The sequence below is a fragment of the Orbicella franksi genome, chromosome 8 (assembly GCF_964199315.1).
Source record: "Orbicella franksi chromosome 8, jaOrbFran1.1, whole genome shotgun sequence".
In the NCBI taxonomy this organism is placed as follows: domain Eukaryota; kingdom Metazoa; phylum Cnidaria; class Anthozoa; order Scleractinia; family Merulinidae; genus Orbicella; species Orbicella franksi.
Window position 1 is genome coordinate 18,283,452 of NC_138152.1, and position 21,448 is coordinate 18,304,899.

The 21,448-nt window shown below is 37.6% G+C and overlaps 1 protein-coding gene across 1 annotated transcript in view; it reads left to right on the top strand.

Moving 5' to 3' along the window:
• Window positions 1-638: 638 nt before the first annotated feature.
• LOC145495181 (Golgi-specific brefeldin A-resistance guanine nucleotide exchange factor 1-like) overlaps window positions 639-21,448 on the top strand; it is a 110,613-nt gene continuing 89,803 nt past the window's right edge. The window contains exons 1-2 of the mRNA XM_081474760.1: window positions 639-946; window positions 8,229-8,295. Coding sequence (XP_081330886.1) covers window positions 821-946; window positions 8,229-8,295 — 193 coding nt within the window. The 5' untranslated portion in view covers window positions 639-820. The remainder of the gene's footprint in view (window positions 947-8,228; window positions 8,296-21,448) is intronic.

Below are 21,448 nucleotides of genomic sequence, written 5' to 3' on the forward strand. Positions count from 1 at the left end.
TTGCTGTAAAGTATGAAACGGAAAAATATATAAGTCTGCATAGTGAAAAAACAAAGGATTTCTTTGAAGCTAAATGGATATTGTCGCCTCTGTAAAAACTTAATTATTTAAAGGTGTTAATATGCATTCACTTTCTGTATGTTGACTTATGTAAGACTAATTAATATGTTATTTACATTATATTTTGTAAATATTTAGTTATAGTTTGTTGGAATTTTTTTTTTTTGGTTACCGTCTATTGTTAGTGATATTGGTGTTTTTTAGTGTTGTAATAACATTAGTTGCAGTAGTATTATTAGTACTAATTAGTTGTATTATATTATTAGTATTAGTAATATTAGTTGTTATTATAATTATGTAGGTAAGTAACTAATAAAAAAAAAAAAATGATATGATTGGCTCTGTATATCACATTACGTCAGAGGACATGTCTGCCACATAGGACATAACTGCAACGGTAACATACTTAGAGCATTCTCGTCCCCAGTGCTACTCGTCTTAAAATGTCGTGGACGAGTAGCCATCCGTTTCTTTTGGTCACGTGGTCGGAGAAACGGAGGCTCTGGGGACGAGAATGTACTTAGAGAAACTCCTGTCCAGTTTTCTCTCCTTTGGCGCCTGCGTGTAACCCTGTGACGTCAGCGTATCCACCATCCAAAATGTCCGTCGATGAATTTTTGTGAGTGACAACGGTATCTTAAACATCTTCAAATTCCTTGCTTCTGCTGCCATTGGCGATGTCTAGAAAATTTAGACCTGGATCTTAAGTCTTAAAGAACTCATCTAGCGTAATTGTTCTCACTTCAACTGCTGCTTCTTCATGTTTAAAGTCGAAGATCAAGGGCATATGTCTCCCCGAAATGGCGTCTATATCGTTCAGGGAGAGATGTCGCTTGTTGTGGCAGCCATGCGGAGAAATGCTCGTGGAGGCTCTCACAGTCACCAGGTAGGAATTAAAACTCATTTGCCATAGACAATGACATTAATGCTAGAAATCTAATATGAAGGTCTTGACAAAGTATTTATTACTATCAAGCTTTATGTACTATCTACCGGTGTTTTTTTATTACCTGTAAGTCTTATAATGATTTGCTTAAATCCGACATGTAAAGCTCATTGTAAGTACAAAGTCAATAAGTATATTATTTTACGAAGCCTGAGCTTCGATCAGCCACTGACAACGGATTATTTAACTTTGTATACATTTCATGGATTTCCACCATGCCCAGGCAAATCCTGATGCAAATATATGATAATATTATTTAACAAATAAAAAAGCCTAAGCCGTGTATCACACAGTGATAAAACACAACGGGCATTTGAGAACACAAGGGAAAGTTAGAAAACATGAGTCGCAGGCGAATGTTTTCTACATTTCTCAAGTGGTCTTAAATTTCCGTAGAGTTTTAATTGAAAACATATTACAGGAAAGGCAAACCGCTCATTGGCATTCCTGAGAAGGAACCTGTCAAAATGTCCACAAAAGATCAAGGAGCAAGCGTATATAGCCCTGGCAAGACCACATGCAGAGTATGTGTTTTATTACTGTGTTTTATCACTGTGTGATACACGGCTTAGGCTTCCTTATTTGTTAAATAATATGCATCAGCTGTGTGGAATCCCCATCTAAAGAAAGATGTGAAGAGTGTGGAAACCATCCAGAGGTGGGCAGCCAGATTCATTAAGGGGGAATCCAGAAGGGAAGATGGCATTGTGACACAGTTGTTAAACGAATGGCTACCCCTTGAATTAAGAAGGAAATGTCACCGCACAGGGTTTTCAAAATTAGCCGGCGCCCAACGCAAGTCACCGGCTACTACAAGCGTTTGCACCGGGTACATTTAGTCACAAAGTTAATTGATATGGAGTATTATTTCACCAACGTAATCGTGATCTGCTTTTTCTGAAGTAATAAATGAACAGGTAAAAAATGTAAAAGTGCAGTTATTGCATGTACCTTTTGAACTTTGAAGCAAGAGCAATTTTGGCAGGCATACAGTGTAGCATAGTACACGAATCAAATTTGTCGGCATGTGCACATTTTCACGATGAAGCGGTGGCAGCAGACCTTGTTGTTTTTTATTACCACCATTGAAAAGTCAAGAAGGCAAACAGATAACAAACAGGTAAACAAATATTATGTGCTGTTCCAATTTTCAAAGCGAAGATAAAACAATTAACTTACAATTCAGCTGAACTGACCACAAATTGACCTAGCCTATACGTGTCCGCGTGTTGAATATGAAGGCAGTCTTTATCATGAAATGTTACTTGTTAAGCAAGACTGTTGCCTAAGGCAATTTTTAAGGAGCCCTTTGGGCTTCTTTCACCAAAAGTTAGGAGCCCAAGCCACTTTTTTAGGAGCCCAAATAAAATTCTCCGTGGTCAATCCGGGGGGGGGGGGGGTTGGGGAGGTTGAGGAAGATGGCGGGGGGTTAATTGTGGAAATTTTGGGGAGGGGTCCTGGGGCAGAGATTTTCCATGAGACACTAATATGGTCTAATATCAATCAAATTTTATAAATAAAGCATTTAGCAAAGTGATCAGGTCATGACTGAGAAAGAATACTATTTCTGGTCAAACTCAATTATTGGTGTATCCGTGCAGGTGCTGCAGCTTTTTTTAAGAAAAATTATATTGCTGCTTTTGTTTTTGAGTTTTGCAATTCTATTTTAAAAAGACGAAATACGTTGTACAAATTATGAAATGCAAGCCACAAATGAAAACAAACAAAAATGAAAGAGGCATTTGGGGGGGTTTGAATTTGGCCTCACTGAAATGTGTGTTCTTTCCCCGGGCTTGGGACATTAGTATAAACTAAAGGTGATTTTGAGGCAGCATTACAGCAATATTGGCCACTTCTTTGGAGAAAATAAATTCTTGTATATTGGGCGGAGTCGCGACAATTCATTTGATAATTTAAAATATAGAACCCTAGTATGCAAAGAGAATTGCAATGATGTGTTCCTTTTGCTGGCTAGTTACTTGAATTATCCTTTCAGAACCTAAAGAAATTCATTCAGTACATCTAAGTGAAGTTTTCTGAAATATCAGACAAATATTTAGACACATTTATCTTTTTTCAACTGTAAATATAATGTCAGCAGCATCATCACTCCAATTCCAAAAATATTTGTTATCAAAGTAGTTAATTTGCAACTTGGAATCAGTAAGGCATCAACAGAGACACAATCCATTGGCATACATGATGTACAGTTATTCAATACTGAGCTTGCAATGCATTATAGGGCGATTTTCAAACATGGCTGTTTTCGGCTGTTTCGTGAGCGGACAGAGACTTTGTTGCCGTGCTTTTGCCCAGATTTCTCGTGATAAAAGCAAAACAGGACCAGAGTAGCTGTTGTTTTCCGTTTAATTTATTGTGTGAACGATTTTTTGACCAATTTCATGAGAAGATTGAAGTCATCGGACATATTACATGGGAAACAAAACTCCATGTTTAGGCGCCCACTCGGGCTCCTTGAACAAAACTTTAGTCGCCCGCACTCGTAAGTTAGGCGCCTCAGGCGACCGGGCGCCCGTTAGGCAGCAGCCTTGCTTGATGTGCTTTACCTGCTTGATGTACTTTACTTGCTTGATTTACTGTACTTGCTTGATGTACTTTACTTGCTTGATTTACTGTACTTGCTTGATGTACTTCACTTGCTCGATGTACTTTACTTGCTTGATGTACTTAACTTGCTTGATGTACTGTACTTGCTTGATGTACTTTACTTGCTTGCTGTACTTTACTTGCTTGATGTACTTTACTTGCTTGATGTACTTTACTTGCTTGATGTGCTTTACCTGCTTGCTGTACTTTACTTGCTTGATTTACTGTACTTGCTTGATGTACTTTACTTGCTTGATTTACTGTACTTGCTTGATGTACTTTACTTGCTTGATTTACTGTACTTGCTTGATGTACTTTACTTGCTTGATGTGCTTTACCTGCTTGATGTACTTTACTTGCTTGATGTACTTTACTTGCTTGGTGTACTTTACTTGCTTGATGTACTTTACTTGCTTGATGTACTTTACTTGCTTGATGTACTTTACTTGCTTGATTTACTGTACTTGCTTGATGTACTTTACTTGCTTGCTGTACTTTACTTGCTTGCTGTACTTTACTTGCTTGATGTACTTTACTTGCTTGATGTACTTTACTTGCTTGATATACTTTACTTGCTTGCTGTACTGTACTTGCTTGATGTACTTTACTTGCTTGATGTACTTTACTTGCTTGATGTGCTTTACCTGCTTGATGTACTTTACTTGCTTGATGTACCTCTACGCAAACATACTCACAGGAAGAGGGTATTACCACAGTATGCAAAGCATACGAAGAGTTTTATCACGAGAATCCTCCAATTCCTAGCAGGTATTTAAGAGAAATCCTTAGTCTGATTCTACAAGGAATTTTGTTCCAATTCAATGGAAAAGATTACCTCCAAACTCATGGAACAGCCATGGGAATGAAAATGTCTGTAGCTTTTGCTAACACATTTATGGCCAAAATAGAAATAGAAATACTCAGACAAAGTAACACGAAACCCATCTTTTGGAAAGATTCATCAATGACATCATATTCACGGCTGAAATCTCAGAAACAGAAACTATGTTCTTGGACACGAAAGTGTACCAAGGTGACAGATTCAATAAAGAATCGATCTATTCTTGACGTGGGAACACATTTCAAACCTACAGAGACCTTTCAATACATGAATTTCTATTCATGTCATCCACCAGGTGTCACAAAAGGCTTTATCAAAGGAGAAGCATTGAGGGTTCTGAGATCGAATTCCTCCCAATTTACTTCTGAGGAAAACACGAGTAATTTCAAAACGCGCCGGCAGAATAGACATTACCCAGCTAGAATTGTAGAGAAACACCTTTCAGAGATTAAATTCTCCGACAGAAAAATGTCGCTGGCACAGAAAAACAATGCCGCACAAAAGAAAATACTGCCCTTTGTAACGCAATACCACCCGGCACTGCCTAACCTAAAGGACACACTCATGGGGAAATGGCACCTTATAGATAATCAACCACAACTGAGAGAAATCTTTAAGGAACCCCCCATCATTTCATATTGTGAGGGAAAATCCCTTCTTTTGCATCCTAGTTAAAGTTAACGTGGCTCCATAGGGTAATCATTTATGGCATTGCACATGCTCGTGCTATGTTTTGAGTGCCGTTTTTCCATTCGTTTTTACACCCAGTCCTTTCAAACTTATTACATGTCATAAGCAATGATTAAATAGTATTTTACTATCATCTCTGTTAAAATTATGGGTTTTTTGAATTATAAATGCCCAAGCAAATGTGTTTTTTGCTTTTTTATGGCTTTATTTGTGATTTTCTGGAAATTTCTTCAGTGAAATCTTCCAAAATTTTCACAGCATATCACATCCTGCGGGATACGAATTTTAAACATGAAAAAAGTAAGGTTTATTAAGGCAGGTTTTTTGATTTTTGCAAATTTATGTCTTTTATGCCTGCCAGAAAACTGGTCTTATAGATTTCCTTCAAAAATAAGCTCCGACTAAAGTAAGATATGTACTACCAGTCTGCCAAATTTTACGAAATTTCAGCGAAGGAAACTCGAAAAAATTCACTGTCAGTTTTGCTTTTTGTGCTCATGTTGACGTCATAAAATATCGAAAGATACTGACGTTTTCCTTCAAGCGCGTGCAGATTACTTGAACTTTCGTCCTCAGCGTGCGTGCAATTGTAAACTATAGGGAGCCACCTTAAGCTATGAGGGCTTTAGAACTTATTCATCTGCGAACGGCAGGAGTTGTGCAGGCTTGTCAACACTTTTATCACTAAGCAAGTAAAGTATACCAAGGAAGTAAAGTACATCAAGCATGTAAAGTACACCAAGCAAGTAATCTACACTAAGCAAGTAAATTATACCAAGTAAGCAAAGCACCTCAAGTAATGAAAGCTAAGTCAGTAAAGGACACTACATGTTCGCTTGACATGAAGTATATAGTTAGACTACTTGGATGCATATATGGCATTGTCACATGAAGTATATACCCAGGTGACATCCCAAGAGCCACCTGTTTTTTTATATGTCATATGATATGACCGAGGACAGCAGTTATTTTTCAGGTACCATCCTGTTTTAGTACAAAAAACACTACTGTGAGTGGTGTATCTTTTAGAATTGCCCCTAGCTCAGTTCAACAAATATCATCTGCTGCTATCAAACTACAGAAGTGTGTTTGCCAGGGTTTAAATTAAGAATGGAAACCTTTTGCTTTTTCTTAGGGGCTTATTTATTTCCCTTTCAATTGTCTCCATGAAAGGCATCAAAAAGTTCATATCCAGCCAAACTTTCTCAATTTAGTGGCATTAACACTTGTCAAATTGTAAATCTGTGACAAAAGAAACCAGGAAGGTGTTCAAATGTTGCTGCAGACTCCTTGGCACATAATGAAAATGCAAGTTACTGGTAATTTGATCAGTCTTTGAGGGGACTTGTTCATGGATGTATGATATAATTAAAATCTCTGTCAACTGAGTAGCAGTGGCCTTCAGTACTTTTTCGTGAAACGCCAACGCTTCTCAGGTGTATTTAGGTGGCTAACTACAGTTTTTCTGAGACTTAGTAGCGTGCGCTATGATTGCCTGCCAGACGTCGGTATTAATTGCGTGTGCAAGAAACTAACCCTAAGAAGAAACTAAAACCATTTCAGCACTTGAAAGGGGTTATATCACTTTGGTACACATAGCATTAGTTTCACACTCCGTTCGAACATGTGTTTAAGCCTAGGGCCAAAAAAATATGACAAAAATGCTCTATAAATAACCGGTAAAAGAGCTCTCATTTACTCTTGCTTTCTCGCACGCAATATATGACGTCACATGAGCTCGTGCTTAAATAAAGAGCAAGCACAATTCAATTCTCGTCCAAGGTTGTTAAAGCTAATCTTTGATCGAGGATTTCTCGAAAACCTACAGTACAACCCATGATGAAATTTTCACATTTTATTTGTAGGGGTGAATTGCATTTAGAGCCAAAATTTTAAAAAAATCTGTAGGACAGATTTTGAGCTATTTTTGATCTCACAATTTCTTAGTTTGTGGAAAATCTGTCTTAAAGATTTTTGTTTTACTTTACATGAATGTTAAATCAGAGCCAATTTCTTTTTCCTGAAATTTTGAGGTGGGGTCATAAGAGTAGATTTGGAGAAAAACGTGATTTAGCCTACTAGTGCCCAGTCTTCCCTTAAGTACTCAGTTGTTCATTTTGGCCATTTGTTGAAGTTTAATTGTTCAAGTTTCACACAGAATGGTAAAAGACTTGAGTGAACAGTAAATAGAGAAAGGAAAAACATCTTGGAACATTTTTCAAAAGAGTTAGAGGTTGGGCTGTTATAATCCATCAAAACTGTAGTAAGCCACCTTAACCAATATCACTGAGGTGGCAACTGAATAAGAATGTGGTATTCCGTGACTATTTCACAATTAAATTACTTCTTGTTTATTGGTGAAAAGAAAATTTGCATTTTGAATGAAGCAAAATTCTTCTTCTTCCATTTCCTCATAAGATATTTATTTCCGTCCATTCATGTCTAAAGTTTTTGAGAAAACAACGGTTTTATGTTACATACCTTTGCAAGGAAAACAAAAGTATCAAGTCACAAATGTTGGCGTGAAAAGTAAAATTGTCAAGTTTGCTTCAACATATTGAATTTGAAATGAACGAAAATCAACGTAAAACACCAGAGTAAAATTTGAAAGCTGTCTTGACAAACAGTAATATGTATAAGTTATTGTTTAACATCGAATGAAAGTACAGACATGAATCATACACACTGCTAAGATTGTCTGTCTGATCAAAATTATTCTGCAAGGGGAAAAGCCCTAGGTACCATGAAAGTAAATACAAACTGGGAGTGAACGGCACAGGTGAGGACATGTGTGACTTAGTATCTTGCCAGAACTATACATTGCACTCTGCACTATCTGAAATTGTCTCACTAGTTCAAGCTTGTTTACATCATTAGGTGATATGCTTCTGGTGTGAATATTTGCAACTTATCCAATGGGTTACAAGAGATAGACACCCTAAACTTCTCAACCTTGTTGCTTCCTATAACAAACCTCTATTGTGATATATCAACATGTGAATTTTTTAAAATTTCCTTTGAGAGAACAAAGATTGAAAGTTTTCTATATGTGTGAAAATTTGTTTGTCTGGTTTTGTCCCTCAGGATGAAGAGCAAGATCCTTTACTACACGGGTTTTCCCAACTTAAGGACCAGCTCGTCACTGTTTCTGGTGAGTATACAGGGTATTTTGATTTACTCTGATCCCTGTGGTTTATCTTCTTCCTTCTAACCACAAGTAATATATAGATTTAGCCAAGCCTAAAAGGGGAGCTCCTGGGCCGGGTTGTTCAAATCCCGATCAAGCTAACCCAGGATGAACGAGAATTTTGATTTGAGTCTTGTAACTTTGCAGTAAGGTTTTCTGTTTATGTTGTTTGGCTTTATGTTTTGAGTTTGAATAATCTCAAACAACACACAACAAAAGCAGTGAAAAACATTTTTATACAAGAAAAGTTTATACTTTGGTTAAATTTAAACCAGGGTTAGCATTAACCGGGCTCTGAACAACACCCTGATTACAACAAGTTAACCTGAGTCCTTATTCCTGGCTCGATAGTATCGGAAGATGCGAGATGGAACGGGGAGGCAAAATCATATCTAGTCATAGGTTGTCTCATAGCGGAGGAGTTATGATTCTTTTTAAACCACGGCTTGACGTAAACATTGAGAAAATTGCCTCAGATGTTCATGGGAGATATATTTTAGCAGAGACTGTTATTGATAATGCAAAAGTTGTACTGGTTAATGCTTATGCACCAAATGATCCAAACCAACAGCTTGTATTCCTAAGGGGGCTTTCAAATAATCTCCTCAGCAAATATGGAAATGAAAATCTTGTGTTAGGGGGCGATTTTGATTGTGTAATCAGCACTTTAGACAAAAGAGGTGGTAACCTGTTGACATTAGAAAAGCATCGACTATTGAACTATTAGAACGCAGTGTCCATTCGCGTTGTCCCCTTTCAGGCATACTCTTTGTTATTGCTATGGAGCTTCTTGCCCAAAGTATAAGATGGTCAAAAGACATCAAGGGCATACATGAAGAAGCTAGTCATAAAAGGGGATAAGTGACGATTTTGGTTGCTTTTCTTTTTTTTGCTCCAAATTAACTGAATTTTTGCATGTGGTCTTCAATGTAATAGAAAAACGTGTCCCTGTATTTTTGCCACTGGTTTTTGCTTCGCTTTATAAAGACGCCGCTAGGAAAACCGAGTGGTTTTTTGCATACGCAATACCCAAAAACGAAGCAAAGTTTAGCAGAAAACCTACGGGACATTGCTAAACATACCTAAACAAAACTGCATGCAAAATTTGGAGTGTTTTCGACAAAGTTCACTTTTGATTAAAATACCTTACGCCCTTTTCCCGCCGAGGCTGCAAATAAACGAAGCTGGGCCTTTGTTATGATAAACAGAGCCGATCCTTTATCATAATAGCCAAGCCAAGCCTTTGTTATAAGTCAAAGTCTCGCCTCGGTTTATCATAACAAAGGATCGGCCCGCCACGACCGCAAGGACTTTGATTTCACTTGGAAAGCAGTAAAATGTCAATTTCACGCAACATATAAGCTCAAAAATGTTAATTTTAGGTCAAAAAAGGTTTAAATGTTGATTTCACGTTAACGCATGACGGCAAGGAGGTTGATTTCACTTAGAAACCAGCAAAATGTCAATTTCACGCAACGCATAAGCTCAATGATGTTGATTTCAGGTCTAAATAGGTTAAAATGTTGATTTCACGTTAACGCGTGATGGCAAGGATGTTGGTTTCACTTAGAAACCAGCAAAATGTCAATTTCACGCAGCGCATAAGCTCAATGATGTTGATTTCAGGTCTAAATAGGTTAAAATGTTGATTTCACGTTAACGCGTGACGGCAAGGATGTTGGTTTCACTTAGAAACCAGCAAGATGTCAATTTCATGCAGTGCATAAGCTCAATGATGTTGATTCCAGGTCTAAATAGGTTAAAATGTTGATTTCACGTTAACACATGACAGCAAGGATGTTGGTTTCACTTAGAAACCAGCAAAATGGTAATTTCATGCAGCGCATAAGCTCAATGATGTTGATTTCAGGTCTAAATAGGTTAAAATGTTGATTTCACGTTAACGCGTGACGGCAAGGATGTTAATTTCACTTAGAAAACAGCAAAATGGTAATTTCACGCAGCGCATAAGCTCAATGATGTTGATTTCAGGTCTAAATAGGTCAAAATGTTGATTTCACGTTAACACATGACAGCAAGGATGTTGGTTTCACTTAGAAACCAGCAAAATGTCAATTTCACGCAGCGCATAAGTTCAATGATGTTGATTCTAGGTCTAAATAGGTTTAAATGTTGATTTCACGTTAACGCTTGATGGGGAGGATGTTAATTTCACTTAGAAAACAGCAAAATGGTAATTTCACGCAGTGCATAAGCTCAATGATGTTGATTTCAAGTATAAATAGGTTAAAATGTTGATTTGACGCTAACACGTGATGGCAAGGGTGTTGGTTTCACTTAGAAAACAGCAAAATGGTAGGAGCCCATGCTGGGCTCCTGAAAATGGTAATTTCACGCAACGTGTAAGCTCAAAAATGTTGATTTCAGGTCAAAAAAGGTGTAAAGAAAAATAAAATAAAACAAATAAACATTTCAATAAGCACTTTTCCAAATACGGCAACGTCTTAAATGGCTAAAAAAATCACAAGATAAAACATAGTTTTCGACAAACGCGATCGTAGCTTTATGTCACGCACTGCCATAACTTCCAAGTTCAAAATGCGCTGGTAGCTCTTATGCCTGATGAGGATAACAACTTTGGTGGCTGTTTAGTTTTGGATTTAAGAATTTGATGACTCCACGTGAAAACGCTCTATAAATAGGGCTGACAGATTAACAGATTAACCCTTCTGTGCAACGTACGGGTCTCCATACATCTGCAGGTCCCCTGATCCCAGAAGCTCAAAACACTACAAATCATGCCAATTTGAAATAAAAGCAGCGCAAACTGGATCACAGATCTGTTACAATCGATCGCCACTTGCTGGCCATTATTATGTTTAAATCTAGTTACCAGTTCGAGAAATGTCCGCAGAACGTAATCGCAATGCATGCCGGGAGGGGTCTTTACACCTCGTGCGCAGGAAAACATGGCGGTCGATACAAGACAAATTTTTTAAGTCTAAAACCAGTTCTCGCTTTCCAAACTTTGACGCTAGTAATGCTTGGCAAATGGGCCACAACTCACCAGAGGGTATTTTTCTTGGGCAAGAACTGCTCTTGGACTTTGCTACCTGGCTCGACCTGACTTCGAACGCCAATAACACGATTACGGTATATCAGCTGCCTTCGAAGTTTCAGAACACATTTTGATTCTTTAAAACGTGCTGATGACTTACGGGTTTATCGAGGCTTTATGATGCCTCTCAACCACCAGGCAGGCATACAAGGTACTTTAAAACAATGCTTAAGATATTAGTTGACAGAGCTCTAATGCGGCACATCTCTTTTTTGTTTGATGGCATTTCGTCTGACACTCGATCAATTTACGTGTTGTGTTCACGTCACAATAGCCGGTGTAAGCAATCTGTTCCCAGATTTCCGCTCTATATGCTGTGGGATTTGGTTTTGACTTCATACACTATAAACAGTCTGCCTGTTTGCTGTTCAACAAATAAACTCCTAAAGACATGGCTAGGAAAAGCCAAGTTTTTTGCCTACGTTTTAACTCGAAAACAAAGCAAAAACCAGTGACAAAAATACAGAACCACGTTTTTCTATTACATTGAAGACCACTTGCAAAAATTCAGCTAATTTCGAGCAAAAAAAAGAAAAGCAACCAAAATCGTCACTTATCCCCTTTTATGACTAGCTTCTTCACATATCCAGGGAAATGAAGAGGTCAAGCTCACGCGATATGCTGACGACACAACTGCCCTTCTTGCTGATGCCCAGTCAGTGTCTAATTTATTTGACTTACTTTCACTGTTTGAAAAGTGCTCCATGGCCTAAAAATAAATCAGGCAAAATCAGAAATGCTATGGCTTGGCTCCATGCGCCATAGGAAAGACGCAATTTGCAACCTCCAAATTAGCGATGATCCTGTTTACACGCTCGGTGTGCATTTTACTTACAATATTGAATTGTCTCATAAGAAAAATTTCTTTGAAAAATTAGGATCCCTAAAGAAAACCTTAAGTGTCTGGTCCTGAAGAGACTTATCTATATACGGTAGAATAAATATTGTTAAAACATAAGCCCTTTCCAAACTTGCATTCATCTTCAGTGTTATGGAAACTCAATAAAAAAAAAAAAAATAATGTTCGATTTTATGTGGAAGCAAAAACCTGTCAAAATAAAAAAGACAACCCTCATCAAGAAGAAATCAGATGGCAGTCTTGCCCTGAAAGATTTTGTTCTTTTCGATAAGCCTTTGAAACTAACTTGGGTAAAACGGAGCCCTGTGCTCCAACTCAGATGCACCGTGGAAGGCCCGTGGAAGTGTGTTCCAAAATCATCTCTCCCTACTGTCAGCGGCACTGAGTTCTTTCAATGTAATTACGGCTACAACCTTCTTGATCTTAAAGGCCATCTTCCTGAATTTTACAAACAAATTATTCATTGGCAAGAAATCGTGTCTACAACACCTCACAGCACGACACCTCACAGCAAGACCGAGATACTGTCCCCGACAATCTGGAACAACAAATTCATTGTGACTGACAAAAAATTGTATATCTGCCTCATTGGCACCGAGCAGGTATAAAGCAAATTTCAGACCTTTTTGACGAGCATGAAAATTGCTTCCTGCCTTTCCTTTCCTTGTACAATAAATACACGCTAAATGGCAACTTTTTACAATATCATGGTCTTATACCCGCGATCCCTCAAAGTTGGAAGAAGCTCCTTGACGTTAATTCTGGCGGCTCTACTACACCCCCGCCGCCAATCTGTACTATAACGTGCAAGATGTTATATGACAAACTGTTAACCTTAGAAAATCCTCCTCCCACTTCAGAAGAAAAAGCTCTTATCATACGGCATCGCAAAAGAGAATCTAAATAAAATTTATCTTCTGCCATTCACAGCCACAAAAGAAGTTAAATTGGCAATGTTCCAGCAAAAAATTAGACACAACATTTTAGCCATGAACAGTATATTATACAAAATGAACAAGGTTGCCTCCTCATCCTGCCCTTTCTGCCCCTCTGATAGTCAAAACATACGTCATTTGTTTATTAGCTGCCCGCAAGCATCTTCCTTTTGGTATAAGTTCCAAAGTTGGTATTCTACCGTAAGTAACGGGGGTTTACTTCTCTCCAAGCCAGAGGTATTATTTGGAATTACTCGTCCTCGTACTCACTGTTTGACCCTCAACCACCTCATAATGCTAGGCGAATACTTTCTTTATATCAAGGTGCTAAGTAATACTACGTTCGTTTTCAGCCACTTCATCTCATTAGTGCAGGATAAAATCAAGATAGAAAAATATATTGCTGCCACATTGAATGGTGAAAGGGAATTTCAACAGAAGTGGAAATTCCCTCTTACCATTTAAGGCATTTCCCTCAGTAATTTGTTGCAAGGTTTTTTTTTTTTCTATAATTAAGTAATTACATATTGTAACTCCTTAAGTAACGTAATGTGTAAGTCATAACAAGTAATTATTGCATATTGTAAGTAAGTAAGGTAATGCCAAGTATTGTAAATAGGTTTTTTTTATGTATTGTAAGTGACGTTTGTGAGACAGTAAAAGCATTAGAAATAATAATAATGATAACAATAATGTAGTGTATTGTAAGTAGGATAAGTATTGTGTCATGTTGTAAGTAGAGTAAGGCAATGTAAGTAATTATGTGTTTAGCAATTAAAAAAAAGGAAAAAAACAAGTTAACCTGACATGAGCCTACAGAACTTGGTCAGCGGCCAACTTCAAAAATACATGACCTCGATGAGCTCTAAATTTGAGCCAGTAATAATTGGTCACGTGATACTGGTCAGCGGATACCTTGTTTTGGCAGGTGTCAATTGAAAGGCCACCGGCAAGAACATCCCCTAGCTTTTTTGGCCATTTTGAAAGTGCTCAAAAATAGCTGAATTTTGGCATGTGGGCTTTGTTTTACCACAGCGATCATTTTATTTACTCAACACCCGCACTATCGCCATTATTTTTCTCTATGATTGAACCCAGTGTATTGATGGCTTTAGTCTTTTGTTACAAAGATATGTTAGAAAAGGTAACAATGCAAAGAACCCAGCAATTCTCAGCTTTTTCTTTGTTACCGAAAGAACCCAGTTAAATGCAGCGCATGCATAGCAAGTCAAAAAATTGCAATTGAATGAAAATTGCACTCTCGGAAATACGCCTATAACTCGAAAACCACTCATTAGAATTTCACAAAATTTGGCACGAAAATACTTAAGGAAATAAGTAACTGGAGTATTGAAAATAATTGAACTTTAACAAAGGAAATTCTGGATATTCCAGTGAACCTTCAACAAGGGATAATTAAAGATCTCTCTGTTAAATTATTAGCAAAATGGTGTTAACTTGTGAGAATCGTTACAAGCTTGTTGCGTGCAAACTATAAAGAAAATCTAATGACTAGATTTTCTATAAATAAATAAAACCGATTTTAAAGGCTTGTTTATATTTATTCATGTTGCCATCAAAAAACCAAAGTTTGTGTTGTTAACTTGCTTGCTGCCATTTTTGGCGACCGTGGGATCAAGGGTTTTAGAGAAAAAGGTGAATGAACACAGGTATCAAAAACTGTGTTCAGCCACCTTAAGTCAAAGGAAAATGGTATATAGAACGGAAATCTGGGAACAGATTGTTTTCATCGGTTATTGTGACGTGAACACAACAAGTGAATCGATCGAGCGTCAAACGAAGTACCATTGAACAAAAAAGAAATGTGCTGCATTAGAGCTCTATCAACTAATATCTTAAGCATTTATTAAAAGTACCTAGTATGCCTGCCTGGTGGTTGAGAGGCATCATAAAGCCTTGATAAACCCTTAAGTCATCAGCATGTTTTAAGGAATCAAAATGTGTTCTGAAACTTCAGAACACAGCTGATATACTGTAATCAGCTGATATACCGTAATCGTGTTATCGGTGTTCAAAGTCAGATCAAGCCAGGCAGCAAAGTCCAAGAGCAGTTCTTGCCCAAGAAAAATACCCTCTCATGAGTTGTGGCCCATTTGCCAAGCATTGCTAGCGTCAAAGTTTGGAAAGCGAGAACTGTCTTTTATCGACCGCCATGTTTTCCCGTGCACAAGGTGTAAAGACCCTTCACAGCATGCATTGCGATCATGTTCTGTGGACGTTTCTCAAACTGGTAACTAGATTGTTTTTCCTTTTTCATTTAAACAATAATGGCTAACAAGTAGCGATCGATTGTAACATAGATCTGTGATCCAGGTTGCATTGATTTTTATTTCATATTGGCATGATTTGTAGTGTTTTGAACTTCTGGGATCAGCAGACATGCATATGTATGGAGACCCTTACGTTGTGCAGAAGGGTTAATTTGTTCATCTGTCAGCCCTATTTATAGAGTGTTTTCACGTGAAGTCATCAAATTCTGAAATCCAAAACTAAAGAGCCACTAAAGTTGTTATCCTCATCAGGCATAAGAGGTACCAGCACATTTTGAATTTCAAAGTTATGGCAGTGCGTGACAAAGCTGCGATCGCGTTTGTCGAAAAATATGTATTTATCTCGTGATTTTTAGCCATTTAAAGGTCAAATGAACCAAAATTTGGACATCTTTTCTTCTGCCATTTTATAGCGAAGAAATGTTTAAAAAAAACATGTAAAAGGAAACTTATGCAGAAATTTTTCTTTCTGAGCTGTGAAAAGGAGTAAAAAAAGTTAAAAGTACAAAGACAGCCAATGGCTTCATGAAAACGTTTCCAAAATGACCACGCACTTTGATGGAGGCATGGAACTGAGACTCTACTTTGTGACATCATTGTTGTCTTGAACATTGCTGCATTTCTGCGTCAGTAGGTCTTTCATGGGGAAGGTTTTGGTTATGAATACAAACCTTATTTTACTTGGGAAATGGCTGAGGAGTTCGCCCGCTGTTCGGCGGGCATTATTCACTTGTTTATCGTTTTTTTTTTTTTGTCCAATTGCCAGCTTGCAATGTTCCATAGTGAAGTTAAAAATCGTCGGTACCGTGTCTCTCTTGACTACAAGTTGACGAAGCTTGAAAGAGGGTCCCAACAGGCTCTTTACTAGAAGATTTTGTTCGAAGCTGTCTTCGGTAAAGTGTTTTACACAAATGCGCGAATGCTTGGAGGGCATGAAGCATTCTCTTTTCAGTTTTATAAGCCATCCTCTTCAAAGTTTTGGGTCCTGGGAGAACTTGCAAGTCCTAACTTTTGATTTTGAGTGGTTTTCCTCTGAAGTTCGCTGTGAACTTGAAACCAAAACAGCTTTAAATTTCCTGCATTTCTTGAGCTCACCAACAGTGACATCACAAGTTTTTTTTTTCTGACAATTATTGGACAATTTTCCCGACCCCTCTACGCTTATGATGGATAAAAAACAGCGATTTTAACATTCCAATATCTCCGCAATGCTTCGTACAATTCGTTTTAAACTTCAGATTATGTTTGTTTTATACTTACTGGACACATTGAACTCAAACGAAAAAAATGTCTAAGTTTTGGTTCATTTGACCTTTAAGATGTTGCTATATTTGGAAAAGTGCTTATTTAATGTTTATTTGTTCAGCGCAGATAATCATAGTCCCAGATAACCAAAGTTAACACTATTTTCTGGCCGCCATAACGGTGTACCACAGAACACCAACATGGTGGCTCCATACTAGGCTCTGTAAATTTCCGTGGAATATTTCGACGAATGTCTCAACTTTGGGACAACGCACACACCTTAAACTTGGAGAACTGTCTTCTTTATTTATCTTCTGTAATATCACAATTTCTTGACTTAATCTACTGAATGGTTTTTGATATTATTTTTCATTGCATGACAATAAAAACGCTCTATAGGCCCTCTTCTTTGATTGTTTAGTAGTGACATCTACGTTGATTGTTGTATTTGATTTGACCTTCCTAGTTTGACAAGGTAGTTTCGATGTTTATCAGCTGACTAAACATGGCATAAGATTCCTGGTTTTTATTATTATTATTATTATTATTATTATTATTCAATTATTATTATTATTTAATTATGTTTTATTATTTTTATTTTTTTATAGTGCAGCTAACAAACTTGACTATTTATAATGGTAATAGGACTGAATGGAGTCCAATTCGGTCTGTAATCACATGAGTGATTAACAAAATCGGACAACCGCGAAGCAGGAGTTTATTTGTTAATCACTAGTATGATTATAGACTGAATTGGACGACGCGAAGCCCAGTTACCAATTAATCAAAACTATGACAAAATTCGAGAAACGAACAAACCATCGATTGAGCTTGATATGTGGGAAAATACAGAATACATGTGCGATCAAGTGAATGAAGGCAAACTTTAACACTTGTGTTTCATTTATTTCCATGAAAAAGCATTCTTTGGCTACACTGAAATACCAAAGTGTCTCAAATGTCTCTCGTCTAATGACAAAATTTTTCTTGGTCCAACCAGACTGGCTTTTTGTCAGGTCAAAACTTGTCCCTGGCCTGACAAATGACCTGCTTGTAGACAAAAAAAAATTAATTATTGCAGGCTTGGTTGTGTATAATAATATAGATCCAACATGTAAATCAATTCAGTCAGTTCATTTTTGGCTTCTACATGTACATGAACATAATAGTAAATAAAAATGTGCCTGTACTGTACCAAATATCCAACAAAAAATAATTTTTTTTTAGCTCAACATATTCTGTTGAATTTATGTTTCAGGTATTCATGTGGCTAAATATGATTTAGGCAAAGTTAGACTCAAACCAATGCAGTCAGCGGTTTCCCCTTTTACAGTACGTGACTTGCAGGGCAGCCCTTCAGATTTATACAGTTTTTCACTGACAGGTTCCCACTAGTTGCATTAGATACAATGTAAATAACAATAATTAAGTGTAAACAAAGGAAACACTACTGTTGTAACCCTTAATGTAGTTTTGGATATAACATTTACTGTGATTAGAACCAAAGTATCTGTCCAAAGCTACTCAGAGTTCATTTGGGTTTCCTTTTATGACACTGTAACACAATTGCAGACATGATGTAGGTGTCTTCAATCAAGCAATGGTGAATACCTATGATCTTTTTGTATTTTTTTCAATGGGATTTCTTTTCATTAATTAATTTTGTCTTCCATGGATCAAACAGCCACATGTGCAGCACATACTCAATCCATGTACATGTACAGTATAACTACAAGATTGGTAGTATTTGATGTGAGAAGCAACTTGGCTTAGAGTTCATGAAGATTCCTGCCCATTTTGAATGCAGGTGGCAGCTGGGCACAAGTGTTTATCTTGAGGATCTTTGATCTTTTCTGAATAATTAATGAGAATTGCTTCATTCAATTCAAGCCAGGTAATGAGATATTTTCTGGCAGAGCACGCATGCATTAAATGTCCTTTGGAGCTTTAGAAGTGTGCTTGTAAGAATGTTGGATATATCGTGTTTGCAGGCCTCAAAGCTTCAAGTTAGGCCAAGTATGTTTCTAGGTTTAATTTATGTTATTTTTTAGTTAATTTATTTCTTAAAGCTAGAATTAATTAGTATTTTGGTTAAGATGCAATAGTGACTTTGTCCTTAAGATTTTCTATTGTCACATGTAAGAAATTCGTGCATAAATTCTAAAAATGTGTTATATAATTACCCTTAACTTGTTTTCAATATGTTGCGGTTGAGTAATATTATCTGGGACTGTATCTGTAATGGGATACTAAATCAAAATTTCTGTTTAGATTTTTTGTAATGTTTGCCACCAGTAACCCTCCTGCTTGTTGTGTTTAGTTTTCATTTATAATCACTGTATTGCCTTAGGATAGTGGCAATGGTTGTACTGTGCATTTGTTTTCAGTACAGTAAACACTGTTGAGTTGTTTCAAGTTGACTACACACTTACAATGTAGTTAACATACATGTACATGTTACTCAACACTACAATTTTGAGTTTCTATTCATTTTTGTCGTGAAATATTTCTCACACACAGCTGGGAGCCATGCCAAACCAAACCACGCAGCCTGACCTTCCAGCCATGCGACCTGAAACCACCCCATACACTTACATTCAGACTCCCAGCCATGTGTGAGAAAACCGTTTTCCATGATCGAAACCGAGAAAACATTAGAGAGCAAGCTATTGGCTTAAACAACATTGAATAAAAGGCACTGTCAATGTCCATCCTTAATTGACTTTGAACATGTAGAAATGGGCCTAAGGACCCATTTACTTAATTGTTCCGAGCCTTCTCACTTCTCCAGATGTTGGCATAAACAACAGAATTAAAAAAAAAAACTGATATTTCCCCATACCCTTCCGAATTCCTGTTTGACTGCCTAAAACTTCTAATGAATGGGAAACTTGCACTTTTTCCCCCCTCCAAGAAAATTCTACTCACAATTTTTGGTCAAGCAAAAAGCAACACTCAAGTTTGTGAACGTTTGATACAGTACACCGTAGCTTTACCTTCTACAGTTAAGTGTTATCCTGAAGTTGCTTACTACTAAATAAAACTTTTTTTTCCGTTCATTAAGTTCATTGATACCATTCAAAGACAAAAGTAAAGTTCATGATGTGCCGTCACCCGCATATTGAAAATTTCGTTCATTGAGTAACTGCTGACCACTAGAAGTGCAGCTTACAAACCTGTCAGGCGTTCCATTTGGTAACACCAGCCTGATTGATCTTTATCCTGCTTCCGCAGTTGGGTTGTGCTTGATTAATTACAAACTAGAAAAGTTAACAGGTCAGCAATTTCAAGGGGAGCTTTCACCGTCTTCCCCCTCTGGAAATTCAGAGCTGAAACCCCCTCCATGCGTTTGGAAATCCAAACTTCGTAACCCCTAATGCCTTCAAAATTCCAGTCCAAGAACCCCTCCCCCCTGCTCCCTTGGAATTCCAAGATGCTGCCCGTGGTAGGGTATGGATATTTTCTGGAATCACCCAATTGAAACAACACATACAATGATAGTACTGCATGTATAGTGCAATTATAAGTCTTGGTTTTCCATGCACTGGTATTTCTCAGATTGCACAGCTGGGACTTGGATGTGGACACAATTTGGGCTGGGAAATGGGCTTTATACCCCCCCCCCTACACTTTTAAAATGTCTAGTTATGAGGGGGGCAAGGGTATTTTTGTGACACCGTGATCCTGTTTCTTTCTGCTCTGTGAATCATGATTTGATAAAAAAAATGTTCTGTGAATTGTGATTGAAGTGTATTCCGTGAGGCGTGAAATGCAAAAGTCCTTGGCTGTGAATCATGAATAGATAAATAAATCGTGAATGTCTAAAGTTGAGTTTGTAGCTGAATTTCACTGCATTGTGATCAGATTTTTTCCGTGACCTTAGTGAATTTAACGCTCGAGTCAAGCTGACTGAGAGTAGCGACAAGCAAAACATTTTGACAGGTTTAAATAAACCCGTTGATTTCCTGATCATGGTATTAGCCAATGAACCCGTCTCAATAGGATTTTTGACTGATGAGCCATTGATGAACAACATGTGCGGACTTGGTGTAACTCAGACTGATAAAGATCATGGCTGCTGAATCCGACAAAGTCCTCACAGTTGTTGCCTTTGAATATGTATTGTCCAGCAGATTCTGCTTACCCAAAGGACAAGATCCACCTTGAACTTCCTGCAGCATAGAGCCCGCTGTTCCACCAATCATCAACAAACAAGAAGAGCAAGAGCAAGAAGTCACCTTCACTCATCCTGAAGTGTCTGAAGCCCCCAAAGTCCCAGAAGATGATGTGCAGTATGACACAGACCGTGGGCCTGACGATACCGTGGAAAGTGACAACGACGACGATACTCTGACCTTCTTAAGAGCCTTAACAACTCGCAGGGGAAGAGCTGTCCAAGTCCCATATGTCTCTCAAGAGTTCTCTTAAAGTAAAACCAACAAATCAAGATTTCAAATATCACCTTTCCAACAGCTGTAAATTATTGGTAAAGTTAAAGAATGCACTTTTTTGTACAGATTTTGATTACAGTTTCGTGCACATGTTCGAGAATTGTGAAAAGTGAATTTTTTGTTTCGTGATTCGTGAAATTGAAAATTTACTATCGTGACTTTGTGACCAAACCCCTCCTTGTCCCCCCCCCCCCCCCCTCAGTTATTGGCTTCTTTTGAAAAAAAGTTGGAAAGCAGTTAAACAAATAACATTTTTA